General features: G+C 39.5%; 1 protein-coding gene across 2 annotated transcripts in view; it reads right to left on the bottom strand.

The window, feature by feature from the left end:
- ANKRD50 (ankyrin repeat domain 50) overlaps window positions 1-25094 on the bottom strand; it is a 39776-nt gene that overhangs the window by 14163 nt on the left and 519 nt on the right. For both annotated transcript variants that reach the window (XM_042048491.1, XM_042048492.1), the window contains exons 2-3: window positions 23358-24639; window positions 3074-3303 (exon numbers count right to left, since the gene is read on the bottom strand). In XM_042048491.1, coding sequence (XP_041904425.1) covers window positions 3074-3303; window positions 23358-23836 — 709 coding nt within the window. In that variant the 5' untranslated portion in view covers window positions 23837-24639. The remainder of the gene's footprint in view (window positions 1-3073; window positions 3304-23357; window positions 24640-25094) is intronic.

The raw sequence follows: 25094 nt of genomic DNA, 5'->3' as shown, positions 1-25094 counted from the left end.
ACATGACATCTGCACAGGCTGTGCTGCACTGGTGCACTCATGCCTCATGCATGTGAAGGAATTCTTTGGAAGAATGCCAGTGTTTAATTGAGGGGTATAATCATCCAGATGCCACACATACTTGATTTATGTGTCTAGCAAAAAAAGAAGAAATTAGGTAAATTCCTATTAAAAAAAGCTGCCTTAAACCATTTGTACATATGCACTTTTGTCCACCGACCTTTATACTGCTAATGAGAAATTATCTGCTGTTCACTCCAAATTACCTATGTAAAATTGCCTGCTTTTGAAATGCCTCAAGTTTTCCAACTAATATGATGGAATTCTCAAGCCAGGAAATTAGTTTTGTAAGCATGACTCCTATGCTTTCAAGACTTAGTCTCATCTTAGAAGAATCATTAGAATAAGTTCATTAGCTAAAAAACAACAACAGAAAAATAAACTCTATATTCTGTGCCACTTTCACATTGGAAAGGCTGTGTTGATGCAGCTGCTTGAGTGCCCATACTTGGAGTCAAATGGTAACAAATGATAATGTAGGAGACAACTGTGAATAACTATGGGTGCAGGACAGCACTGTTAAATTTAGGAGAAAAGCCATTAGGAAAAGAAAGCAGGCAGCACGTGGCAGTTGGTGACAGAGCACATGAAGAGAAGGCAGTTATCTGTCCCCCTCCTTTCCTAACTCATCAGGCATTTGCTCACTGTGGAGGGTGACCACAGACTCAGCCAGGCATCATCTCACATTTGGTTCATATTTTTGAGGTTGTCTCTGTAGCCATGAGAGGCAAAGCTTTTTTTTTTTTTTTTACTTTTTTTTTTAAATTAATGAAAGCTGAGAATCTGAGTAAGGGCAAAAAATCCGTAGCACATCGTGTTACTACAGAATCTGGGAATACAGAAGGGCCCAGAGCACACGCTGCAGCAGATGCAGGCAACTATTCAGTTTTCATAGATAAGTCGCCACCAGAAGTGACAGAACAAAGAGGATCAGAGTAAACACCCCTCCTCCTTTTCTCATTCTTAAGCGTGCTAGGGATGATATTCACCACCGGCAGCATCAGGATGACAGTGGGTGAGAAAGACTGGACTCTCTCTTCCATGTCATCACTAGTTTTGGCTTGGGAGCTGCTTGCAGAACTCCCATCTGTACTGCACACCCAAAAAAGAGCATCCTCAGGATAAGGCCACTGCAGCAATACTGCTTCCAGTCATTGGGTACACTTTGCTGAAATGAGAGCTAAACCCATCTGTCAGACAAATCCGGAGGAAGTTTTCACTGCATGAAAATTTTAAGTGAAAACAGATATAAACTTACTGCAAACAAATTAATATTGCTTAATCTATATTTCATACCATACTCTAAAACTTTTTTAACAGAAACAACTACAGATGGGACACATTTTCTTAATCCATCCTAAAAGGATCCCAATCTCTCTTACCAAGTTACAGTGCAACTGATTTTTATTTGGTCCAAATACTTATTGTTGATCTTCAATTCTGCCTGCCCACCAGCTGAAAATAAATAGCTGTAAAAATCGGCTCAGCTAAAAGTACACATTCAAATACCACAAAGGAGGAGAAGAGTTTGCCCCAGTAGAAGAGTTAATGTCAGTCAATCCTTTTCAGGCCAGAACCCAAAAAGAAATCCATATTATTTGCAGTTTTACAAAGTTGCAACAAAGTTGCATCGTTTTTGAAGTTAACAGAAGCTTCAGCCATGCTCCTCATATCCTCACTACACCTTCTGCAAACCTGAGTATTGGCTGGTAACAGGGAAATCCTCCAACAGTGTATTAAAAGGGCAGCCATCACATTGGCTGTAATGTCACATTTTCCTTTCATAGTGGCTAAACCACCACTTCCTCTGAATAGACCCTAAAATTTCTTCTCAGTTTGTATCCAATTCTTTCTTTGCTCTACCTTTTCCACAGTGAAGACGGGATTATAGTATCACACACTAATTTCCTTTATGCTATTTATCAAGTCATACTCTGTGGAAATGAAAAATTAACTCACTGGAATTAAATTTATTTTAAAGGCATATCCATTACTTCTGCTGATTCCTGTCAGGAATTCCATCTGGAAATATACTTAGAAGACAAGAGCAATTTTTTAGGACTAGTCTGAAATACTGTAAGATTTAATGGAAAGGAAATAGAACTGTCGTGAAAAAGATTTGTCTGTTTTTTTGGCAATGACAAGGTATATAATCAGCCAAGCTTTGACAAAACTATTCCCATATAAATGCCTAAAGGAACCCTGTGAAGCTACCCCAAAGTTTCTTTTAGTTCTCACATACTCCCAAATACCAGTCTTCGTGTCTGCCACTGATTAATACAGTACTTCATTCCAAAATGCAATTATCCCATTGACCTTTTGCCACTGTGGAAACGAGCAAGCCTATGGGTCTAAGTTCTATAATCACATTTTTGTCCTAATTGTGTCCTTTATACACACAGGCTTTATACATAGGCCTGGAATCCAGTCCAGATATTGCCTTTTATTAAATTTCAGAGAACTTCCAGTAACAATATCGTTACAGTGAAGAAATGTTCTCATGACACAGTAGAGCCTGGATGAAGAAGCTGTAAAAATTTTTTTTACTGCGCAACCTTTGCCAAAAGCACAGTCCAAGAATTCACATCTACATTGCTCCTCTCTCCAATTTCACCTTCAGAGATTATTACCCACTTTCTGCAAACACGGGGAGAGATTTTAATGGGAGATGAAAGGAAAACCTGAGGTTGTAAGGAATGGGTGTATGCAGCTGAAATACTTCTACACTTACACATCACCTACACTGTTTTAAGCTTTATAAAACGAGCAAAGCAAGAACACTGTGGAGAACATGGGTGTTTGCAAAGATATAATTTAACTCTAACATTCTTGGCTGATTGAAGCTTTCCATAGTCCTGGGTAAACTGGGATGTGTGTTTTTTAGAATTGCCATTTTTGCTATTGTCATTTTTCAGAACTAAGCATGCAGCAGTGCTTTCCACCATCCCCCAGAGCCTGATAAATACAACGTCCTGGGTACAAGTCCCAAACAATTCCTGTACTCTGTGCTCACCTGTAAACATTTTTGTAACAGCTTTACTCTGCTTGCGGGCAGAACACAGGAGGAGCAGCCAGGGAGGGAAGAACTCGAAGTGGCTGGCTAAAATGTCTGCTATTGTCCCAGATAAACTCGTGGAAGTCTGTTCACCCTCGGCAACGTTACAGCCCTCGTCCACCGAATCCACCAGCATGAAGAGGCTCTGCTGAGGGGGCTTCATTCCCAAGAGAGGGAGCAGAATGCACCTGGAAGGAACATGACACAAAATCAGCATTTTAAATGCATTTAACAATACATTGACTGTCATATAGGGCATCCAAGATGAAGCTATGATCAACTTAAAATGCAAAGTCACTTTTTAAAAATAGTTACCATGGAAAACTTCGAAGTAGACTAAACTAACAGAAACACTTTGAACAGGTAGTGATGTAATTCTTGTTTAGGCACCACTACTTTTTCATTAACTTCTAAGTATAACAATACTTTAAAATTATGTAACAGTGTTCAAGGCTAATTAGCAGACTTGGAAAAACGTTGCTTCACTAAGAAGCTACTTGGCCTAAAGCTTAAGAACTTCACTACTGTTGTCTCTGCCAAAGCTGTTGCTATTGCTTATCAGAAACTAATAGCGAACAACGGTTGGTCATGAAACAAAAATCTAAAAGACAAATGAAATATCAAAGCTCAAAGAGTTCAAGTCTGAATGAATAACAGTATTACAAAGAACAGAATTTCTGCCATACCTTCACAAATAAAATGCAAATTAGTAGCAGACTGAGGCATTTGGTAGTGACTTTGATGTATTAGCTTTTATTTATATTGAAGTTGCCAAGCTCCTATTACTGGGAGAGGATTATCTGCATCCTTGGGATGCAACTCTAACAACACATCTGATTGTGTGGCTAAAAATTTCAAATTTGCATCTACTGTTGCTCTCTTTAAGGGTGTTTCTTAAAAATATACCTAACTGCATTTACATGTATCTTTAAATAGTCCTACATAACCATCATGCATCTGTTCAGTATTTCCACACACCACTACTATTTTTCTGGGAAACTTCATAGTGATTTAGGTCTGTAAGTTTCACTGACTAAATTATCTTTAAATACACTTGGCAAGTAAACTTTGACTTTATAGTACACAGATTCGGAAAACGAAACGAGGTGACAAAAATACATAACTGACAGTTTACTCTCTTGTAAAATTGCTGTTTGCACATGTCCAGAAGGCATGCACAACATAAGTAGTTTTTGTTTTACTCAAGACCATAATAACCTTTTTCATTTATTTTACTGAACAAATTTACCTTCAGAAGACTTTGGTCAACACATTATCACCTACCAAGCATTCAAAGGGGAATATAGGCAAATCTTGCCTGTTAATGCAAGAATTTAACCCACTTCAGAAATGATTCATAAGCCTTGTTAGGGGGAGGTTTGTTGTTTTCTGAGAAAAACGCAAAATGGAAATAGTGGTACAATTTCATGTCTGGCAATAACAGCAGAAACTAGCAGAACAGACTAGGAGGAAATTTTCTCAGAGATATAAAAAGGAAGTACAGAATACTTGTGATCTGAAAGTGTTCAGTATTACATGGATTTTAAAACACAGCCTTCCACCCCCAGCACCATTTTTTTTTTCCAGAAGCACAAGACTTCTGACAACTCTTTGGTAGTTCCCCAACTAGGTACTCCTTCAGAAGACGTCTGAAGTCCAACTGAAATCACTGTTCACTAAGCTGGGAAGTTAAGCAGCTACCAATTTACAGAACAGGAAATTAAAGTAGCCATGAGGTTAAAATTACTTTCCCAAGTGATGCCAATCCCACAATGAAAGGAGGCGGTTGGAAATGACCACATTTTCCACCCCTTCCCCCACCACAATGCTGCCTTGCCCCCTCAGCTATTTGTGTCAAGGCATTTTTCCTGCAACATTTCTTTCCCTATCAAAATTAATTTTCTTCTCACACAGTTCTCTGTATGAAATTACTTTTTGAGAATGAATGCTACTACAAGATATGAAGAAATGGTAATGGTATCTTAAATTAAAATCTCACTTCAAATCTGTGTGACTCTAACAAAATGCCTACAAAATACCTTAGGAGCACCCAGAAGCATTCTTGTGTCAGTTTTTACCTGTTGGGAACACCACCAAGAAAAGCGATCAGTTGCATCTGGGAAAGATTCCCAAATCACTCTGCTTCTAAAAAAGGGCTGGAAGCAGATGTCTAAGGAATAATGTAAGAACTGGGCAAGCACTAGAAGACCAAATTTTCCCAGTATTCTCAGCAATCACTGATTCCAGGGACTTTCTGAACCAGAGATTCAGTCTTTGCACTTAACATCCCTTAAGGGACCACACTTCCACAGGTTTGTCCAAGTCTTGCATGAACTGATGTAAGGCTCTGGCATCCACAACAGCAAAGCCGTCGGCAGCTTAGCTACACACGGCATCAAATAACCCCTCCTTTTGTAGTTTAAAAACCAAAGTGTCCTTGTTCCATTTGATGTCCTTCAACTTCTGACTGGAAGAGACAGTGAGCAGTAATGTCATATTCCCACTATCTATGCCATTTGTACCACAGCCTCTCTGAGCTACTTTTTCCCAGGCAGAAGAGTCCTAGCATATTGAAGCTGCTCCACAAAATGCTATTCCACAGCCTCTTGTCTCCCTGTGCTCTGCTTCTTTCCACTTCACAATACTTGTAGTTCTGAATCTTAACATAATTTAAATTCCACTAGGAAAAATATATGCACATAAGAAATGAGGCACAATGACTTCTCCCAGCCTCCAGCAACACTAATAAAAGTGTGGCATTAACAAGATATTGATCAGGCTTTCTCTTTAAGTGCCCTTTGAAACTGTTTGATAAAATTCTGTTCTTCCGAGACACTTTACATCACAAGTTCAGAGTCGATGCCAAGGAACGTAACAGTGAAACTTTTCGGGAAGTGCTGTGCTAATTTGCCAGAAGTCACATTATGTGACAGCCAGGGGATCAGCCCCAGACAGCACGGGGTTATGAAAGGCAGGTCTTGCCTGACCAACCTGATCTCCTTCCATGACAGGGTGACCCATGCAGTGGATGAGGGGAAGGCTGTGGTTGTTGTTTACCCAGACTTTAGTAAAGCCTCTGCCAGTGTTTCCCACATCACCCTCCTGGACAAACTGGCTGGATGGTCCAGTCGAAAGAGAGGTGGGGAAGGGAGTTAAAATCCAGCTGGTGGCAGGTCACAAGTGGTATTCCCTGGGCTCAGTATTGGGGCCAGTCATCTCTAGTATCTTTGTTGCTCTGGATGGAGACACCAAGTGAACCCTCACTAAGTCAATCTCTTCTCCCAAGACATGGTTTAGTGGTGGACTTTGCAATGCTGGGTCGATAATCTCAAAGGTCTTTTCCAACCTACACCATCCTAGGAGTCTGTGTTTACTCCATAACATGACTTTGTAATTCCATTCTCCTACCATTTCTTGATTACATAGGAAAATAACATAAATCAACACGGAATTAACAATGTCTTTAAAGCACTTCCCTCAAGGGTGATTCATCTATGGTTGTTTTAACAGATTGCTTAATGTGCAGAGTGCCTCTCAGAAGATTGGAAGTTGATTTTCTTTACCTTCTGAAAGGGTAACAGCTTTATCTTTACAACTTTTATATTTAATACAGATATAAAAGTGGTTATCATTAAAAACAACAGTTGACTAGTCAGTAAAAATAGAAAATCTCCAGAGAAAACAGCACAATTAGGTATTTTAAATGATGGAATTCATTTTAATGGCAATCTAATGACTTACTTATGCAGAGCAAAGATATTTTACATGCTCTGCAGCAAAAAAGAATACCTCAGAACAATGAGCCATCCCACAGAATTCTTCAGGATTGCTACTGAGTTGACTGAACCCATGCAAACATGATTTTCCACACATGGAAGGAATACATACAGGCTATGCTGAAGTTCTGCTTATGGTTGTCCTTGACATTTTTAGATTGGATCCACAAAAACACAAAGACACAACAGAACAGAGTAGAAAGACAGCGGCATTGTCCACAAAGAGTCACAGTGGAGTGCACATACTTATTTAAAAAAGGAAAAAAAAAAAAAAGATAAAGCAAGCACATACATGCTAAATAGCAATTAATGAGTAGCCACTCATTCCGTTGCCCCACTAGGGGCAACAGAAATCATAATGTGTTCCTCATATTTGACTGTCTCTGGGGTATAAAAAAATTCAGCTATGTCCCCATTGAAACTGGGAGCATAGCTTATTCCTAAAAGGGCTTCCGTTTCTCTACCCAGCTGCCAGCATTCACACACAGAACAAGTGTATAAAAATCATCTCCTAACCAGGCCAGAAGCAGCAGGCAAAAAAAAAACCCAAAGAAAAAACACAACCACTACCCCTGACTTGTCAGACTCCAAGAGCTGCTACTTTTAGCAAAGCATGACACACTTCAAATCTCATGACAGAAATGACATATTTGGAAATCTGCTTTACTACTACTACTGAGCTCTTACCTTTCTTTTTCTAAACAGTGTAACAATGCTGTAACAAACTGCTTTTTGAGACACCTTCTTCCATGAGATTGTATCTCAGTATTTCCAGGAACCTGTATTCCAAAGAAGCACCATCCCAGAGGTCTGCATCATGAACTTACAACCTCTGTTCTTTCCAAAGAAAAGTTTGTAGAAAAGAAGACATCATCATTATTCCACACATAGTCTCCTCTTGCTTTTTCCCACGTTTCTACACCAGATTCCTTGAGGAAATTCACCACCTATTTGTCACATTCCTAAATCCTGCATGTTGATCAGGAATATGCCTATATATATATATTGGATTGATGTCTTTGTGTATATGTATTTATATACAAAGAGTTTAACAATACCTAGTGTATAACAAAATAATTCTCCAAGCACTCATCTCAATTTTCAGAAAAGCAAACAAGCATCTTCCTTCTTATATGAGGTTCACAACATGATATATCACAGTCCTTTAAAATGTAAATTTTAAGACACTTATTTCCATTTATGTTGTATCGGCAAATACGGAAAATGAAGTGCACAGTGAGACTGTAAATAAGCCAACTATATTTACATAATGTTGTAGTAATTTTTGCCAGCAACATAAGAAGCAGCAGGATTTTTGCCTAAAAATCACACACTGAGACCTAGCAACAATCCTAATCACTAAGTGGAAACCTGATGCTGCTGCCTCTTCCAGCTCTAAATCAGGTGTAGCAGAAGCTCCACTGTCCCCGGCCCACTGCTAGGAAACAGGCAGGGAAGGAGAAGGCTCTGTAGGGCAGTTAAGAGCTGGAGGAGCTGCATGCCAGGGAAAGGGGTAGGAATTATGTTGTACAGACACTACAGAGGGGAGGAGCTCAGGCCATTGCAGGATACCTAAGGACACAGGTACCCAAGGGCACAAATCTAAACAATAGGGTTTTCACTACTTCCACTGCTCATGGAGTAAACGTAAGAGCTTCTAAGTGTCTAAGAAGAGAAAACAAAATGCTAAACTCCAGATATTTTTAATCATCTCTATTTGAAAAATTCTCACAAGTGACAGCAAACTCCAGACTTTGTTCCTCATATGCTTACAGACACATGTTCATTTGTATATTGTAATAATCCACAGGTTGGTTAGCAGGGAGTATAATCGATTAAAGCTGTCTGTCCCCACCACCCCCAGCTCCCAATTTGCATTTAAAAGCATGGAGCCAGTGAAGATAAAGCTGTTAAAGACTGCTACAAGCTTCAGCAAAGACATACTTACACCAGTAGCTGCATTTTTCTCTTTTGTTTTCCAAACTGCATTTGGGGCACAGGTCACAACAAAAAAAGAAAAGGTGAATTTAACTTCTAATAAAATTGACAATGCCTGCTGTTCAGCTGATGAAATATTGCCCTCTTTCCAAGTACTTTTAGCAGCTGTATTCACACAGAAAGAAAAACCAGAGCATTTTTACAAATTGCTTGTAGCGCTGTTTGTAGAGGAGTGAGCTTTATTTTGTCCTGTGACAAGGCATTTACGTCTTATGGATGACTTACAGTAAACAGTTTATTTACCTGCCTTATAATGCATTCTGGCTAATGATTAAAAGGCAAATTAATGATCAAATCAATAGCTGCTTTCTGTATATTACCACCCCAATTCTTGGCACTATATACATGTGGAATACAGGCCTTTCCTTCTTACTAATTGCCCAGCTGCTCATAGTGGTAATAACATCCTGAAAAACAGACACACGGGACCCTTAACTAACTGGGAATATTTATGAAAGATGAGGGCTGTGAAGCATGGAACAGTTCCACACTTTAAAAAGCTGCAAAATATAACCCACAGGGCAAAAGTGAAGTGACCCAGTTGGATGTGTGCACACCTATGTACATACCAACAGATCTGATCTAGTTATCGAGGTGCTTGTTCTGTACTTTCTCAACAAGATAAAGTGCACTGCAGCTGGTTATGACTTTCTAAGTGTAACACTGGAATTAAGACACACTCCTGGGCTACACTATAATACCGATTATTGTTTCTAGTAAATTATTTATTTGCATAGGAAGACAAACTGGCTCTAACAATTCTATGCAACCATGGTTAATCTTATGAAGGAAGGGGCAGAAAGCAGAAAAGAAAAAAACAAAACAAAACCCACTCTGAGAAACACCTATTGGGAAAGCTCTAGGTGAAGTACACAGATGTAAATCAAGGGTCTGGCCTTTTCAGAAGTGGTGAATTAGAAACAGCAGGCAAGTCTTATGCAACTCAATACCTGATTTTGCAATGTCTTGTAGCAACCTGGCTTTTATCTGCAATTGTAAGGCAGACTTGCAGCCCCACCAGGAGAGCACAAAAGCCAGCTCTAGGGCATCAGGCCAGACAAAAGCCGAGTTTATGGTGGAACCCGCGCCACTGGTGCCACAGAAACAGGTCTGGACCCTGGGTATTGATTAGAGACCTCCTACTGTCTCACACTAATACAGAGGTGATTTTTGGCTACAAAGCACTGCCAGTGGATCTATTTGTGGATTTACTTGAACCCTCGGAAAAGAGAAGCCTTAAGAGCAAATATTTTGGTGTAATAGTGGACTGCCCACAACAGTTTGCAAACAACTTAGCTATTAAAAAGGACAGACAACTGTGGCTGAAAACCATTCACAACTGCTACCAGGAGTAGGTGACTGTATTTTAAATGGAATATACTTGCTATATGTGCTAACATATACAATATATTCTAAATTACTCCAAATCTGACATAAAAGAATCTGTGTCCCCGAAGGCAAAGTGGGGAAGAGTACAGAAGACATGCAAACATTTTCCCCAAACATGTAATATAAAAAAGGGCAATGTATTCTACACCAGCTCTCACAGTTCTGTTTTACAGTGATGGAGAGGTCACCTAGTCCACTTCCTCACCTACAGCAGGATCAGCTCTACATCTGTCATCCCTGAGATACAAGCCTAGGCATTCCTGAAGATTTGCACCAATCAATACTGTCTCCCTAAGCAATCCACTACAGTGCTTCAATATTGTTGAAAATGGGAAGTTTTCTCCTTCCCTGTCTAACCTTTACCTGCTTTCCTGCAATTCAAACCTTGTACTTCCTGCCCTATAACTTCTGTCCCACAGATAACACCAGGGTCATTACAAGGAAGCCAGCAGTACCCAAAATTTATAACCACTTCCCTCCAGTCAGCTGACAGCATTAAGGAACAGGCTGAAAAGAAGAAAAATACAGGATAGACCCCTATGAAACCAACATGATATGCTGTGTCAGTGTGAAAGTGAAGTACTGATATTTAAGTACAGTTACTACTCTCTTATTCCATGTAGCCAAACACAGTTCTGCCTTGCACGTGGCCTGTCTGCACCAGTCTCATGCAAGCAAAGCCTTCCTGCAGTCAAGATGGCATTTATAGTTATCCCTTATCCACACGTCCTGTGACTCTTCTAAATAGAAGTTAGATTAACTTTATCAAAACCAAACCATGTCATACCATGTTAGTTGTTTTTCACCTCTTTGTTATCTCCCAGCTACTTGCAAATAGTTTGTCTGATTATTTCTTCTGGCATTTTTAATTTTGACTGACATGCTTCTAATTCCCCATGCCTTTTTTATCCCTTCTTAGATCAAGGCACTAAATAAAAAAATTTTTCTTTCAACTCTGAATTTTCAGCAATCCTGATAAAGATAACCTGCCCTTTGAAGACAATAGGTAACAGTTTGAGAACATCTCACCTATTCTGTACTGGGTATCTGATTGGGGTTTTTGGTTTGGGCTATGTTTTTCTTTGATCTTACCTCTTTCTCACTAGTTTTATGATGTTGGCTGACTGCAAAATGACTGTTTTTTAAGAAAGGGCAACATACATGAGCACTGACATTTTTGCTTTCCTGCTGCTATCAGGTTTTTTTCCCCAAGGAACAGCAGACCAGGACTTGGTGGATACTGTCTTCTTTCTGCTAACGGATGTAAGGAGTTCTTTCTTGTAAAACACACCTCCCAGGAAACTTGATCAACGCACCTTGAACTCGCAGTCTTGACCTCATTTTTACATTACCCTTTCACTTTCACCTTAGGTGGCTGCTCTACGTTCTTTCTGCCACCTTCCTCCTAGTGTTTATCACATGAGCGATGAGGAGCTTAGTTTCACTGAACTGGACATTTAATACGGCGCTTTGAGACCTCAGTGCTCTTTCCAGCCAATTCCTTCATTTTTCATTATACTCCTCTTCATCAGATCTTACTCACAGATCATCTGAGGTCAGCAACATCTCCATCTTTCAGTTTGCCTTTCTTTCTCTTTCCTTCCTAAGCAAAGAATCGTGAAATCATTTAGGGTGGAAAAGGCCTTTGAGTCCAACCATTAACCCAACACATGCATTTAGGATCATTTCATAGTCACTATCAGCAAAAGATTTCTTTAATATCCTCAGCTGATTTTTTCCAATCTGACTGCAGCTAATTTATGTCTCCCCACTAGCTATTATCTCCTCTTTGACATCAGAAGTATGGTCAGTGCCAGACTCCTGCTTGTATCATGCCTTCCCAGCTGATGTTTATCTCCTATTTGTTATTCAAATTTTTAACTGTGCAGACATTATCATCCAAATTCTATGCCATGGATAATGCCACTTGTTATCTTAAAGCAGCTTGGCTCACTTGAGCTTGCTGATTCGGTAAAGCACTTACAATTTTACAGAAGACACAGTTTTGAGGTGTGGGAATCTCTCTTCCTTACGAAGGACTCTACTTGGACTAAGCAGGTAAACTCTTAGACTCACAAGATGGTCTGATAGGTAGTTGGTTTTACAGTCCATGAAAGATCAGGCTTACTAACAAACCCTGAAGCAGAAATCCCACATGCAGAGCTATCAGCACACATGGTATATGTATGTTAATCAGATTTTCCAGTGCCTTTAATTTCTTTACTTTATTCTAGAACTACAAGCAAGCATATTATGTACAAAACAAGCTACTTTTTAAACACATACCAGTTATACAAGTTATCCTGACAGATCTTTTAGAACACTGAACTCTATCTCGACTGTACACTAAAATTTCCAGTTCTGCTTGTTCACCCCTTACCTTTTTTCCATTAGTATAAAGACATCTAAGGCATTTGATTATTTCCTGGCTTACCTTCTTGTCTGTCCCATGACCTACATGACTAAGCCTATTTCCCCTCCTCCTCCATCCCTGGTTTTTGAGCTGTTGTCTAAGTTGCTGTTACTTATATTTACTCCTGGAATTCATCATCCACCAGGTTTTGCTTTAAAGCTCTTTAATTAGGGTCAAAAATCAATGTTTTTCTTTCTATTAAGCATCAATTAAGTTCTCAATGGTATTTTTTTCTGCAAATCCCTCTCTTTTTTAAAAAAAAGTAGGTGTCAAAGAAAGTATACTTTGCATCAAATGCATGAGATGAAAGCATCAAATCAGACTCACTGAAAGCTATCATTAGTAGAAATGACAGAATTGCCTATACTGCACCTTATTTTCCATACAAGTAAAGTTCGGCTAATAACTTACTTTGCAAATATTCAAAAGCCTGTGGTTGAAATGCAACATGTAAGAGTGGGGCACCACAATAAAAAAACAAACAAGTTGATATATGCAACAGAATGTATTAAAATTACAACGTTAGTTTTAAATCATTTATGAAACCAAAGGCACAGGCAAAGGAAATATATTATATATATATAGTCTTTCCAGCTTTCCTTACAAAAATGTAACTTCAATAAGCAGTGTTATCTAGACACAGTACACAACAGAGTTGCAATTCTTGTAGCTTTATAGGCATTTGAATTTGTAGGTATTATTCTACATTTTGGAGGTAGACAAAAATCCCTTTCTTTTTTTCTGTTTTTATTTATGCAGTGCATAAACACAGCTGAAGTAACAGATATTTCTTTACAGGTATATGACTGTATTTGCTGGCATGAGAGAAATGCTAAGCACAAGAAGAAAACTAAAAACTCCCAGATGAGACAGGTAGAAAACTGCACTGAATAAATTCAATTGTGTGGCTGTTGTCAGGCTATATGCTAGTTTACTATGCTCTATTATTCCACGACCATAAAACAGAATACAGTAGATTAATACACACAATAAAAGAGTCACCATTATTACTGCAGTTCAGTCTGACAATCCCCAAATTAATTAGATTTTCCTATGCCTTCCAAAGGGAAAAAAACCCAACATTACTGATTGGGAAGCAGGAAGAAGAGGAGCTGCAGTCGCTGCTTCAGCAGTAAGAGGCTCCTTCAGAACAGGGGGTTCTCAAACTGCCAGCCTGGAAGAACCAGGCTAAACAACAACAGACATTTTACAATCTTGGTAATTCCCTCATCAAGCTGCTCCACACCTATGTCATGTCTTGCCCACCATCATAAAGCACCCCACACTTCCACTGCTGAACTGATTGCAGGATTATATTGTCCAACCTCATTTTGAGAAAATCCTCTGCACAAATACCAGATGAAAAGCTGTTAAGAATTTGCCTTCCTAGCCAAGCACACTTAAAGACAGCTTTCCTACTATGTTTGTGTTACCACATATCTTTATCCATCTTATTTTCCATCTTAGTAAAATGGACTACCCTAATGTTTATTGCACTGTCTTAGTTGAAGAGGCAACAGATGGAGCAGCTTTCATGTGTCCCATTCAAAATTATTCTCCCATACTCCCCAAAGTACAATTCACAGCATATGTTTCTCATGCATCACTTTGGGGCCTTATCAGTTATCTTGTGGCTTTGTTTTCTTCACCCCCACCCCAAACAGATACAGTTTCCCTGTTTTGCCTGTATTCTCCAATTGATGCTTTCTGTATTTTCTCGACAATTTACTCTCAAGAAAACCACTTAGGTTAGCACCATGTAGACCTGATTCTATAATCTTACAGCACTGATGCATTTAGCTTTGGAACTGATTTTGTAGCTTCATATTTATTAGCCTTAGCTACAATAACCAGTGAGAGAAACTACATCTTCCTCTTCCTCCTCTCCAATAACTCATACACAAATTGTTTGCTGGGGATGAAAACCTAAGCACAAGTTAAAATAGAAGAAAGTACTAATGAAAAAAGTGTAGAAACACAGAATGATTTGGTGTTGTGCTGTTAACTGCTGAAGTATCCATCTGCTAGACTGTTAAATTTTGATAATCCAAAATCATAGAGGACACAATTTCACTTAACACAGATCAGTTGCACTTTACCTACAAACAGAACTTTTTTTCTAATGTCCTGTTGAACTTTACATCACGAAAGTGTAGAAAAAGGATGGACAGCTTAGTGTATCATGCTCACTATTGCTGCAGGAGAGCTGATGCAGTTAAACCAAGATTTGTTAATTAACTGCTCTAAGATGGAGATCATGCTGTAATCCCATTCTCAACAGTTTTTCCTCCTGAGGTTCATTCCTACCTGCCTGTTACTGTCATCTCTATATTGCTGGTATTTTCCTTAACTCATTTAGAACTCCTGAACAGTTTTCTCTTTCTTCCAGACAACTCCATGATGCTGCAAATAACCTTAAATAAGGTGCTGCCATGGCCCCTCCCTTCCTTCTCTCATGTTCTAAGATATCACAGATCTCTAGCACACAATTTGCATCTATGCACAGCCCGGCGCCCACCTCCTCTCCCTCACACAAGCACCAGTATTACCAGCTCACACTAGGACATAACAAAGAAAAAAACCTAAGGAAAAGACACTGGTGGTTGGTCTGTGGACCTAAAGTCCACTCACATATGATCCTTTATTCCATCCTTCCTCTCACTCCCACCAATTTAAACAGCAGCATCCACAACTGAACCAAAAGTCTGATGGCCTTTACCTGCAAGAGTTTTTGATCCTCACTTTGTTTGAAGGTATCTACAAACATGTGACACTTGATTGCAATTGGTTTGCCCCTTTTACTTCATTATGTAAATTTCCCCAGTTGCCTTCTTATCATGATCTCATTTTCAGTTCTTTTTTCATGCTATCTTATCACATCTTGATGCCAACAAGCAGACCAGGAACCTTCCCACCTCCATTCTTTCCAGCATCTCCTCTGCAATACCTTTGAGCACCTCTGTACAACTCAACCCTTGGGTCAATGTAATTATTTTCTTGCTTTTTTTGCCTGATTATTTCTTTTTCAGCAGTCATTCTTCAATCACAAAGTGTCTTTGCATTAACTATTGAAAATACTCCCGCTCCTGGACATACACAGAAGATTTCTCACCCTTCCAAGTGTATTGCATGTATCATCACGAGCAAGAAACTGAAATCTCTTCAAGTCATTGCTTTCAGGAGGTGCTATTTCAATACTATCTTCTCCCAGTATATAAGACACACTAAGTCCTTTCTACTTCACCATCCACCAAATCCTTTTAATTTTTTCATGGAAAAAGAAGAAAGGAAAAGAAACTTAAACCCTGGCACAAGCTATGAACATGTGCATAGAAAACTGAAGGGAAGGGAAATAATTAACAAGTAAGAATTGCTATGAAGGTCCATCTAACTAAACAGCTTATAGGAAAACCTGCAAGGTTTAAGTCTGAGCCACACTGATTAAAGCCAAAATGTTAATGCCTATAGAAATAGAAGACAAAAAGGTCTATGTAAGTTGTCATTATTAAAATGCCTTGGGGAAACTTTCTTACGGTAATTTAATCTGAAAAGGTTAAAACCTTAAACGGTATTATGTTCAGTCTGTAGGCTGTGCTTCCATACAATGAAAGAGGAACATACAGCTTGCTCTTGCAGAAACACTCACTGCTGTTATGTGACCCGTTAACTCCACAGATTTAAGGGAAAAGCCGAAAGAGAAACATGCCACAAAGTACTTAAGCTTCAGGCAATGCTCAACTTTCTAATGGCCTGGAGAACGCCAGAATACAAGAGTTTCCTATGAAACCCAGCATCAGTTACAAGTCTAAAGCCCCAGTTACATGTAAATACTCAAAAAGCTCCAGCAGAGTCAAGATGCTCTCACAAGGGCAAATTTACCTTCTGCAACTTCACTTTCAGTTCAGTGGATTTCAGTTCAGAATTTCTTTCACTGAGCTGGAAAGACAGGCTGAGTTGGCAGATTCTTTTTAACCTCTTGTGCATGCTCTTACAAAAATAGTTTCTCATCTCACCCATAAATTGCTATGATTTTCAGTTGGTATCTTGCTCCATCATTTCTGAGCATTAAATACATCATAAATAAACAGAACAACTTGATTTTAACTGTAATGAGATCGTTTTTAACTGTAATGAGATAGTTTTTAACTGAAAACTCCTACTAAAAGGAGAACTCAATCTTCTAACAGATCCAGCTCTTCTGGGCTAGGGTCCAACTAACTTCAGAATTCTAGTCAAGCATAAGTGAAAGATGTAGGAATGGACAAAAATCTGGGAAAGTACAGAAGTAGAATGCTGCTTATTTACACATCTAAAACATTGGTAAGAAAAATTCCCTTTAGACACTGAAAGCTTTTATTTAGCTAAGGGATTTTTTAATGCCACATTCATTCTTAGGTACGACCTCTGAGGACAGACTAACAAACTGGAATTATTTAATTTCAAGTAGAGATGAAAGAGAATAAAGCTGTTTTCAAATACGTAGAAGGCTGTCCCAAAAAGGAAAGAAAGAATCTCTTCTCCATGTCTCTGGAGAACACCTTAAGTAGTAAAATCTTAGATTATAGCAAAAAAAAACAACTCAGGATAACATACAGCTTTTTTTTCTAGAAGAACTGTGAAGCGTAAGAGCAGATGAAGCCAGCATCTTCAGTTTTTTCTGTCTGGTGAAAGAGATGCTGGACTTGATTTTTCTGAGCTCCCCTTCCAACCTTCTCGAGGTTCAAATCAGTCTATTGCACATTTGAACTTTACACTTGGTAAACGAATAAACACACTGGAGGTTTAATAACTTTCTTCTTTAAAGGGTCTTGTAAATTAATTTATCATGCATTCAGGTCCTTCTTTGCATGAAAAAGGATACAGTTAGTTTCTACCATTTATAGTTCTATAAAATTAAGAGAGACTGACAAAACCTGTATCTTCATGCCTTCCCTGCAACCCCTGGAGAGCAACAGCTCCCAAGACTGTACTGGAGCTCTGGAAGCAGAGGGAGAGGCTCTGTAGCAGCCCTTTCCAGAATTAAGTAGATTAGAGAAAGAGATGTAGATCATTCCCAGGCAGTCTGAGACCTGGGTGAGAAAAACCGAGTCATTTATTATCTATAAAAGATTAATACTGAATTAGTAATATCTTTTAGAGTGAATTGATAGAAATCCCAGCAGCTTTTGGGTTTCCAGTAGCCCAAGCACAGGTATCTGTAACTGTCTCCAATGTGCTGCCTCTCACTGTCACCTTTTCACAGCAGTCTCAGAACCTGGTGCTGCAAACTGCAGCAGAATCACATACTGTGGTTAATTCACTAGCAAGGGAAACTCTTAACTTTGTAGGGTGCAATATCAAAACTCGTTAAAGTCAGGATACTCTTAATTCATCTCAAATTTACTCCAAAATGCACTCAAATTTTTGCAATTAACAATAAGGTACTCCATACCAGCAAAAAGCTCACTAGTTAATTGTTCAATAAAGCCTACACAATCCATTATAATTTTTATTATATTACTGACTTCAAAGATGGTACAAGGAGTTCTAAAAATGAACAGCTTCTTCACACTTCATCTGTTATCGTTTACAACTCGATGTCTAAATCTTTTCCTTCGTCTAAGCAAGAAAAATGCATTTCAGTACTGCAGATTGAAAGTTCCTGGACAAAAGTCACAGTATGTCTGCTGAACAAACCACTGTTTTTCTATGCTGTCAGACAAAGAATCCAGAACCTGAAATAACACTTGTTACCCCGTATCACTTAGATAGGAGTAAAAACTCTGTCACCTACAACTTGCAACTTTCTGATGATACACGACTCTTGAGGGAAAAGGGAAGAAAAAGATAAAAAAATAACTTAGTAACATGGAAAGTCAATACAGGTGAAGGGCTGGGGGGAAGGAAATGCTTGCTAGCATTGGCTGACGCTCAGAAGTTTTTCTTCTGAATTCTGCCCTTTATTTTTGCCCTTTATATTACTAGGTTTCCATTATATTGCCAAAGACACAACACCAGAGGCTCAATCCTTTGGAGTTCTCCAAGCAGGCAGAAGGAACTTTACATAGATCAGCTACTGGCACAAGAACTGCTGCACTTTAACGCTGTCCAAAGGAGTGACTCACATCACTCATACAAGGCTTTCAAATTTAATCAATGCAAACCCCTGCTTCAAACTTGCAGTCAGCAGAGAACCTTACATGACCTCTCACACCTCTTACAGCCAAGTCTACAGATATTTGCATATTCTAGAGAACTGTAAAATTGTTTGGCTTTTTACATCACTTAACATTATTGGTCACATTAAATGACAAGGTAAATCTGTTGAGCACGCAGAGATCAGGAGTTAGAAACAGAAGAAAAGCTGTGACAGTCTGGGAATCTGCAAAAGGAACCACTGCACTGAATTTAGCATCAGCATGCATAGAATGTGGTGTCCTTTCTGAAAAAAAAAAAAAAGGATACTTAAGCTCTGGGGTACAGCTTCCCTATATTCATTTCTGGTAAAGAGGATGTAACATCAGTTTGAGAAAACTTCCATTAAGTTCTTATAGAGTCACAAATTCGTTCAGCAGCTCTTTCTGGTTTTGTTTTGTGGCTTTACTTCTTTTAAATTTCTATTTTTTTGGGTCTCTAAGTGGAAATCTGAATTCACAGCTTCGTTCTTTTTCCTGATGAAAGTCACTTAGATCAGACCCTCTCACAATAAAGTAGTTGTATGAGAAATACTTCAGTAATACAATTTTAGGATACTTCACAAGCAAAAAACACTTGGACATCACTGACCCAAAGTCAATACATGAGACATAAGGATGTGAAAGGTCTTAAAAGATTTGAAGTTCCCTGAAAAGACACTCAGAAAGAATGAAACTTCAGCTGTGAGTGAGAGCAAAGCAGCTCCATCTGCACCAGGCTGCTGGGAGATGTGGAAATTCACCTTTTTTTTTTTTTTGTGATTTATTAATTGCAGCAACACACCCAAGCAAAATTCAATATTTGCTTTAGGTTTGTACTAGACCAACACACACCAAAGGTGAGTTTGGTGCAAGTCTAAAAACATGGTGTTATTTAACACGTTCCACCTCTAAATTCTCTATCCCAGGAGCTTTGGTCTTGGGTATCTTTCAAACTCAAGAGCAATGGCTGCAAATGAAGCAAGCTCTGCCTCCCACCAGTAATCCCAACTGCAGCACAGTACATGGGAATTATATGCCTTTCCCTACTGTCTGAAGGTGTTTAATGTCATCTCCTCTGTCTGAAAGACATAAACCAGGAACATAAGGGAAATGCCTTTCTGCAGCTTAGTTTACACAAATTTCAGCATTGTCCACAGTTTGTATCAGAGTTCCTCCATGCCCTCATGGCCTTGGATAAGTGGTATCTGCCTGTATTCCTACCAAATCACTGGAAGCATAAACTTGCTGCAGCAAAACCAAAACAATCCTGGAGACAGCATTGCAAAATTTGGGTTATTCCGACTTTAACTCTTCTTTATGAACAGGGAAGAAGAGCCTAATAGACCTTTTGAATTAAATTCTCTGTCTATCACATCATTTTTCCTTAACTTCTGGTGTCTGTAACATCTTTGTTACCTTCTGCTTTACTTTCACTGAAAATTTGAGTGAGGGTTCAGCTCTCTCCCTCACATTTAAGGCTGCTTTCTGCTCCAGCACTGAGTGCCTGATAAGAAAAGTGCTGTAAGTAGCTGTTCTTTCTCTCAGCTGTCAGTGCAGCAACAAATGCAAAATGTTAAATACATTTGTCTAACTCAGCCCTTCCTGTTCTTCAAAACTGCAAGATCTGCCCCTGAACGAATTTTTAGGGCATTTAAAGCTTATAAATGCATATGACATTTAAATAGCATGAGAAACTCTGAGGGTCATCAGTTGCACATGTATCACTATGACCATCAGGACTGCTGAAAATCTATTTAAGAAACATCCTTCAGGAAAACCTGTCACTATTTTAACTAACAAACTTTATATTGTTTACAAACTGGCATGTTACAAGACATTAGGAAGTTTTTCTTTCTTGCTATTTCCAGGACAATTAGCACAAAAATAGAGTGGTGTCATCTTGTTTAGCACTTATGAAGAGAAGTCTTTCCATTTTAGGCCATTGAATACATGGCTGGGTCTGGAAGAGCTGTGAAAAGCAGAGCAAAAATTTGACAGTGCCTTTAAAGAAAAATATTTCCCCTCTTGTACCGAATAAACTAAAAGAAGGCAAAAATCAATGGAGCACTGAGACAAGCACTTAGTGCTTCTTCAGTGCCTTTACACAAGGGGAGAAGCAATCTTATCTGACTGTTAAGTCTTCCTAGAACTCATTTCACATTACAACGACTTTACCTTGCCATAAACACACCAGAGCAGAGGACTGAAGCGCTCCGTGGCAAGTCTTAGAAACCATGGAACATCCTAAATTACAATTTTGTTAGAACATTTCTTGCATGGTTTATGTATTAGCAAAGGTTCAATTAAACAAATGGCTGAGGTGTTTGATGGTGGGAAGGGGCTTGCCAAGTGCCTCTTTGTTTGTGGACAAAGATTGTATCACCCAGCAGAACAAGCTCGCGGTGCCGCTGTCAACAGCCACCTCCTGGTCCCCTGCCACAGTGCTGAAAACTTGTATTCCCAGCACAGCACCTTGTCTCCAACACCTCATCTCCCTTAAATCTGAAACAGGAGAATGAAGACCATCCACCACAGCTGCTTTTGAGAGCAGGAGATCAGGGTAAGTGGGAGCAAGGGGATACATGAAGGGTGAAAAGAAAAATCTTAACTGAAGCTGTTGTACTACCTCGTAAGAATTTTTAGTGTAGTAATAGATCACAATCATTGCTGCAAAATTTGAGAAGGAAAAGACTATTACCGGATGTTGTGCCTATTTTATTTTTCCAATACAAAACCAAGAATGCTGTGTATTGACCTAAATACTCAGAACAGCCCATCATGAAACCCCGTGCTCATAAAAATCAGTCTAAAAAGCTGAGTCTGACTAACCAGTATCTCTTACATTTTATATTTCAGTTGCATTTTTGTCTAAAGACATTTACCTAGCTCCTGTTCTGTGCAGTAAGGCAATCAATTTTAGAAGAGAGGAAGGATTCCAGCTCTTACTTAGAACTTGCCTGTACTAAATTAGTAAGATTCCCCTGCAATAGACTTTTAAACATAAACAGGCTCTTACTCACCAGATTAATCCACTTTCATGATTTTAAAAGACTGCCTGAAGCTAGATGGCCAGTCAGCTATTCCATTTATAGACACTTAATTGCACCCAGTTTTTATTCATTAGAATTTAAGAGGGCTTAATACCTCTGAAATTAGGACCCAAATAGCTGTTAGAAGTTGCATATTCACTTAGCAGCAAGCAAAAATTCCAGAACTAGTCTCGGTTTAGAGTATTTGTTTTAAGACACTACACTGAGAACAATGTAGACATGCATCCTGTTTATTCAGCAGGCAAGGACATAATGGCCATCAGAACTGGAAGGCTCCTTTACACCACTACGACGATAAGAGCAAGCACTACAGTTCAACCTCAGTACTCGTCTCCCCAGTCTTAGCAGTCAGGGGGAAAAAAAAAATAGAGGAATTTTTTTTAATACTGCAAACATCAGGCAATAAACCCTCAAGTACCACAAAAAGTTACACCACTACAGAGTACCAAAAAATTTCAGTTTAACCAATATTCCAGAGGAGTTTTATACTGGCAACACAATCAACTGGAGCTGTGTTGATGAAGACAAGCCTTGTCCTTCACGAATTTTCCTTCATTGTGACTCAAAGGAATAAAGACCAATAGACACACACTGACACACAGGGTGTGCTCAAGATTGTACATTGTTCTAAGTAGATCTATGGATATACACTGTTATATACATCCAATATATCCTTTCATATGTCCTTATCCTCACAGAAACAGAATTACCAGTGGCATACTCCGGAGACTATGGTTTGTTTGGGAACACTAATACAAAAAAATCTGGTTTTTTTTTCCATTCAGCTTAGATAGCTGACAAACCTCTTAAGGGGCAGGGTGAACCCTCTTGATCAATTTCTGATCCCCTCAACACTCTGAAGTACTTACAAAAGAAGTAGCAATAAAGATTTGACACAATCTGTGCATATTGTCAGAAGTAACATAAGGAGTTAATTGACATTTTCCTACCACATATTTTTAGACAAACATAAAACTGATGTGCTGGATCAGACCCAGAGATCCATTAGCCCAGTCTCCTCTTAGAGAGAGGATGTTATTGGAAGCTTTTCCAAGGGTCCTATTAGGTCTGTTTCAGGTCTGTGAAGGACAACTGCCCTACCTTTATGGCACATGGAGACCATGGACTAGGTATTTTCCACTCTGAAGTCAGTTACTTTCAAGTCTTTCCAAAACACCCAGTTACATCTGAGGGTATTAATATACAAATGTAAATAAATTCACTATTAATAATAAACTTTGTTTTTAAAGTGAATATTTATTTATGTCAGCTATAACGACAAAGTTAGATTTTTCCATGGTAAGTCTGTAAGCTCTGACAGAGATAACAAGCCATGAAACAAACATGTTTGGAACTATCTGCATCTTAGGCTCACTGGAAGGAAGACCTAAACAGCAGATTTTTTTTGTTTATTTTGGTTTTGTTTTCAATAGGTTTTTTTTTTTTTTAATTTGTTTTTACCTTTTAAATGCTTCAGCAGGGTTCCTCTCACATTCCCCGGGCTGCAACAGACTTTGAATAGCAGGATCTCTTAGTTTGTCCTCATATCCCGGGATGAGTCCACTGCGGCATATTTGTGTGACTAAACCTCTAATAAAGCCTCCAACACAGAGTGTGTCAGAGTCCTGGGCCCTGCAGAAATGGAAGGCCAGAGCCTGGCGATGTAAGCCTCTTTGCAGGTTTGCAGGTGAGCTTGGCCACAGTAACTCAGTGCAGAGAGCTGTCTTCCCACTACCGGGGCCTCCTACCAACAATACACCCCAGGCAGCTCCTTTCCCAGAGACACCACCGGTGTTATTCCCAGAATTTCCTACAAGAGATGGTTTGTTGGCAGCACTACTGCCGCAGCTAGCTTTCTCCTGGAGGCAGTGCTGAAGCTTGTGGAAAACCCACTCCCTACAGTAAAACTGCTTTCCCTGCAGCAAGCTGGTTTGAGCCATCTTATAAAGCTTCTTCTCTTGGATGTGTCATAAGCTGCAGCACATCTTCAACATCTCAGGAGCAGGGAGACACACGTTCATCCGGCACAGGACAATCTTGTGCACAGAACTCGACAGAGGTGACGGCAACTGGCCACCCTTCCTCGTAAAACTCAAGAGCCTCTTCTCTGCAGGAAGGGTGTCACTCCATCTGTGCACCGTGCTGGGATCAGCATGGCACAATCACAGCTCAGCTGACATCGTGCAGGGGCGGCTGGTACCAGCCCTCAGCAAGACTTCTGGTGTGGCTCACAAGTTCATGCAGCTCCATGGCTGCATCTGTGGTTTAGGCAGTTGTGTGTGTTCCCAGTGTACAAGGGAGACAATACATCTGGAAAAACTTGAGGGAAAGCCAACTTTGCAGTGTATACTAAATGCCTTTCAACTCTAGGCATTAATCCCTCTGGATATACATACAGAAAAAGCTGTCCATAATAAAATGTTTCTCCTGGGAATTTCATAAAAAAAGTGATTTTTCTTCAGCGTACTATATACACACCACAAACGTGGCAAGTACCCCTGACTAAAGCAGCCAGTCTGGACAGCAAGCTTTGCAGACTTCATACATCTGAGAGAGTGTCTGAGAAATGCTTCACATTATGGTTTCTTATGGAATACAGGAGACGGGGGGAAAAAAAATGTTTACAGCTTCTTATTTCAATACATTCGTAGTGTCTTCTTCAGGAACTTGGATTCTTACTGAACCTGTTCTCAGGTATCTCAATCGCAAGATGTCAGAAGAGACAACATCTTCCCCTAGAGCTCTAAAATAAAGGAAGACAGCACTTTTAACCCTACATGCAAGTCATAATTCAGTCAGCTGCAAACGCAGACAACAAAGAGCAAAGTCAAGGGCTCGTATTCCTTATTTTTGCTAATACTGTTAAATTAATCAAAAGAGCCGTTTTAAAGAAAATTTGTTGTTACGAGGTGTGATCAGCCACATGCAAAAAACCCAACAATAAACAATGAGCAGATATGACAGTGGCCTCAAAACCACAGCAAGTCTTGCATTTTCTCCCGAGGAGAACTGAATATATCCCTTCATCCCAGAAACATTCCTCCTAGCGAAGCTTCATCACCGAATCCTCTCCTCACCCCATTTTCCTCCTGCCGGCTGCGGGCGTTTTTGGGAGTTTGTGTTGCAGGGCAGCGCTGCTCCCCGCACGCTTCTTTGTTCGCGGCAGCGGCGCCCGGCAGCCCGGGGTCACGGCGTGAC

Source organism: Corvus kubaryi, unplaced genomic scaffold, assembly GCF_017639235.1.
Source record: "Corvus kubaryi isolate FWS band 111438036 unplaced genomic scaffold, C.kubaryi_AGA036_p1.0 67, whole genome shotgun sequence".
Taxonomy (NCBI): Eukaryota; Metazoa; Chordata; class Aves; order Passeriformes; family Corvidae; genus Corvus; species Corvus kubaryi.
This window is presented reverse-complemented; position numbering and strand designations above follow the sequence as displayed.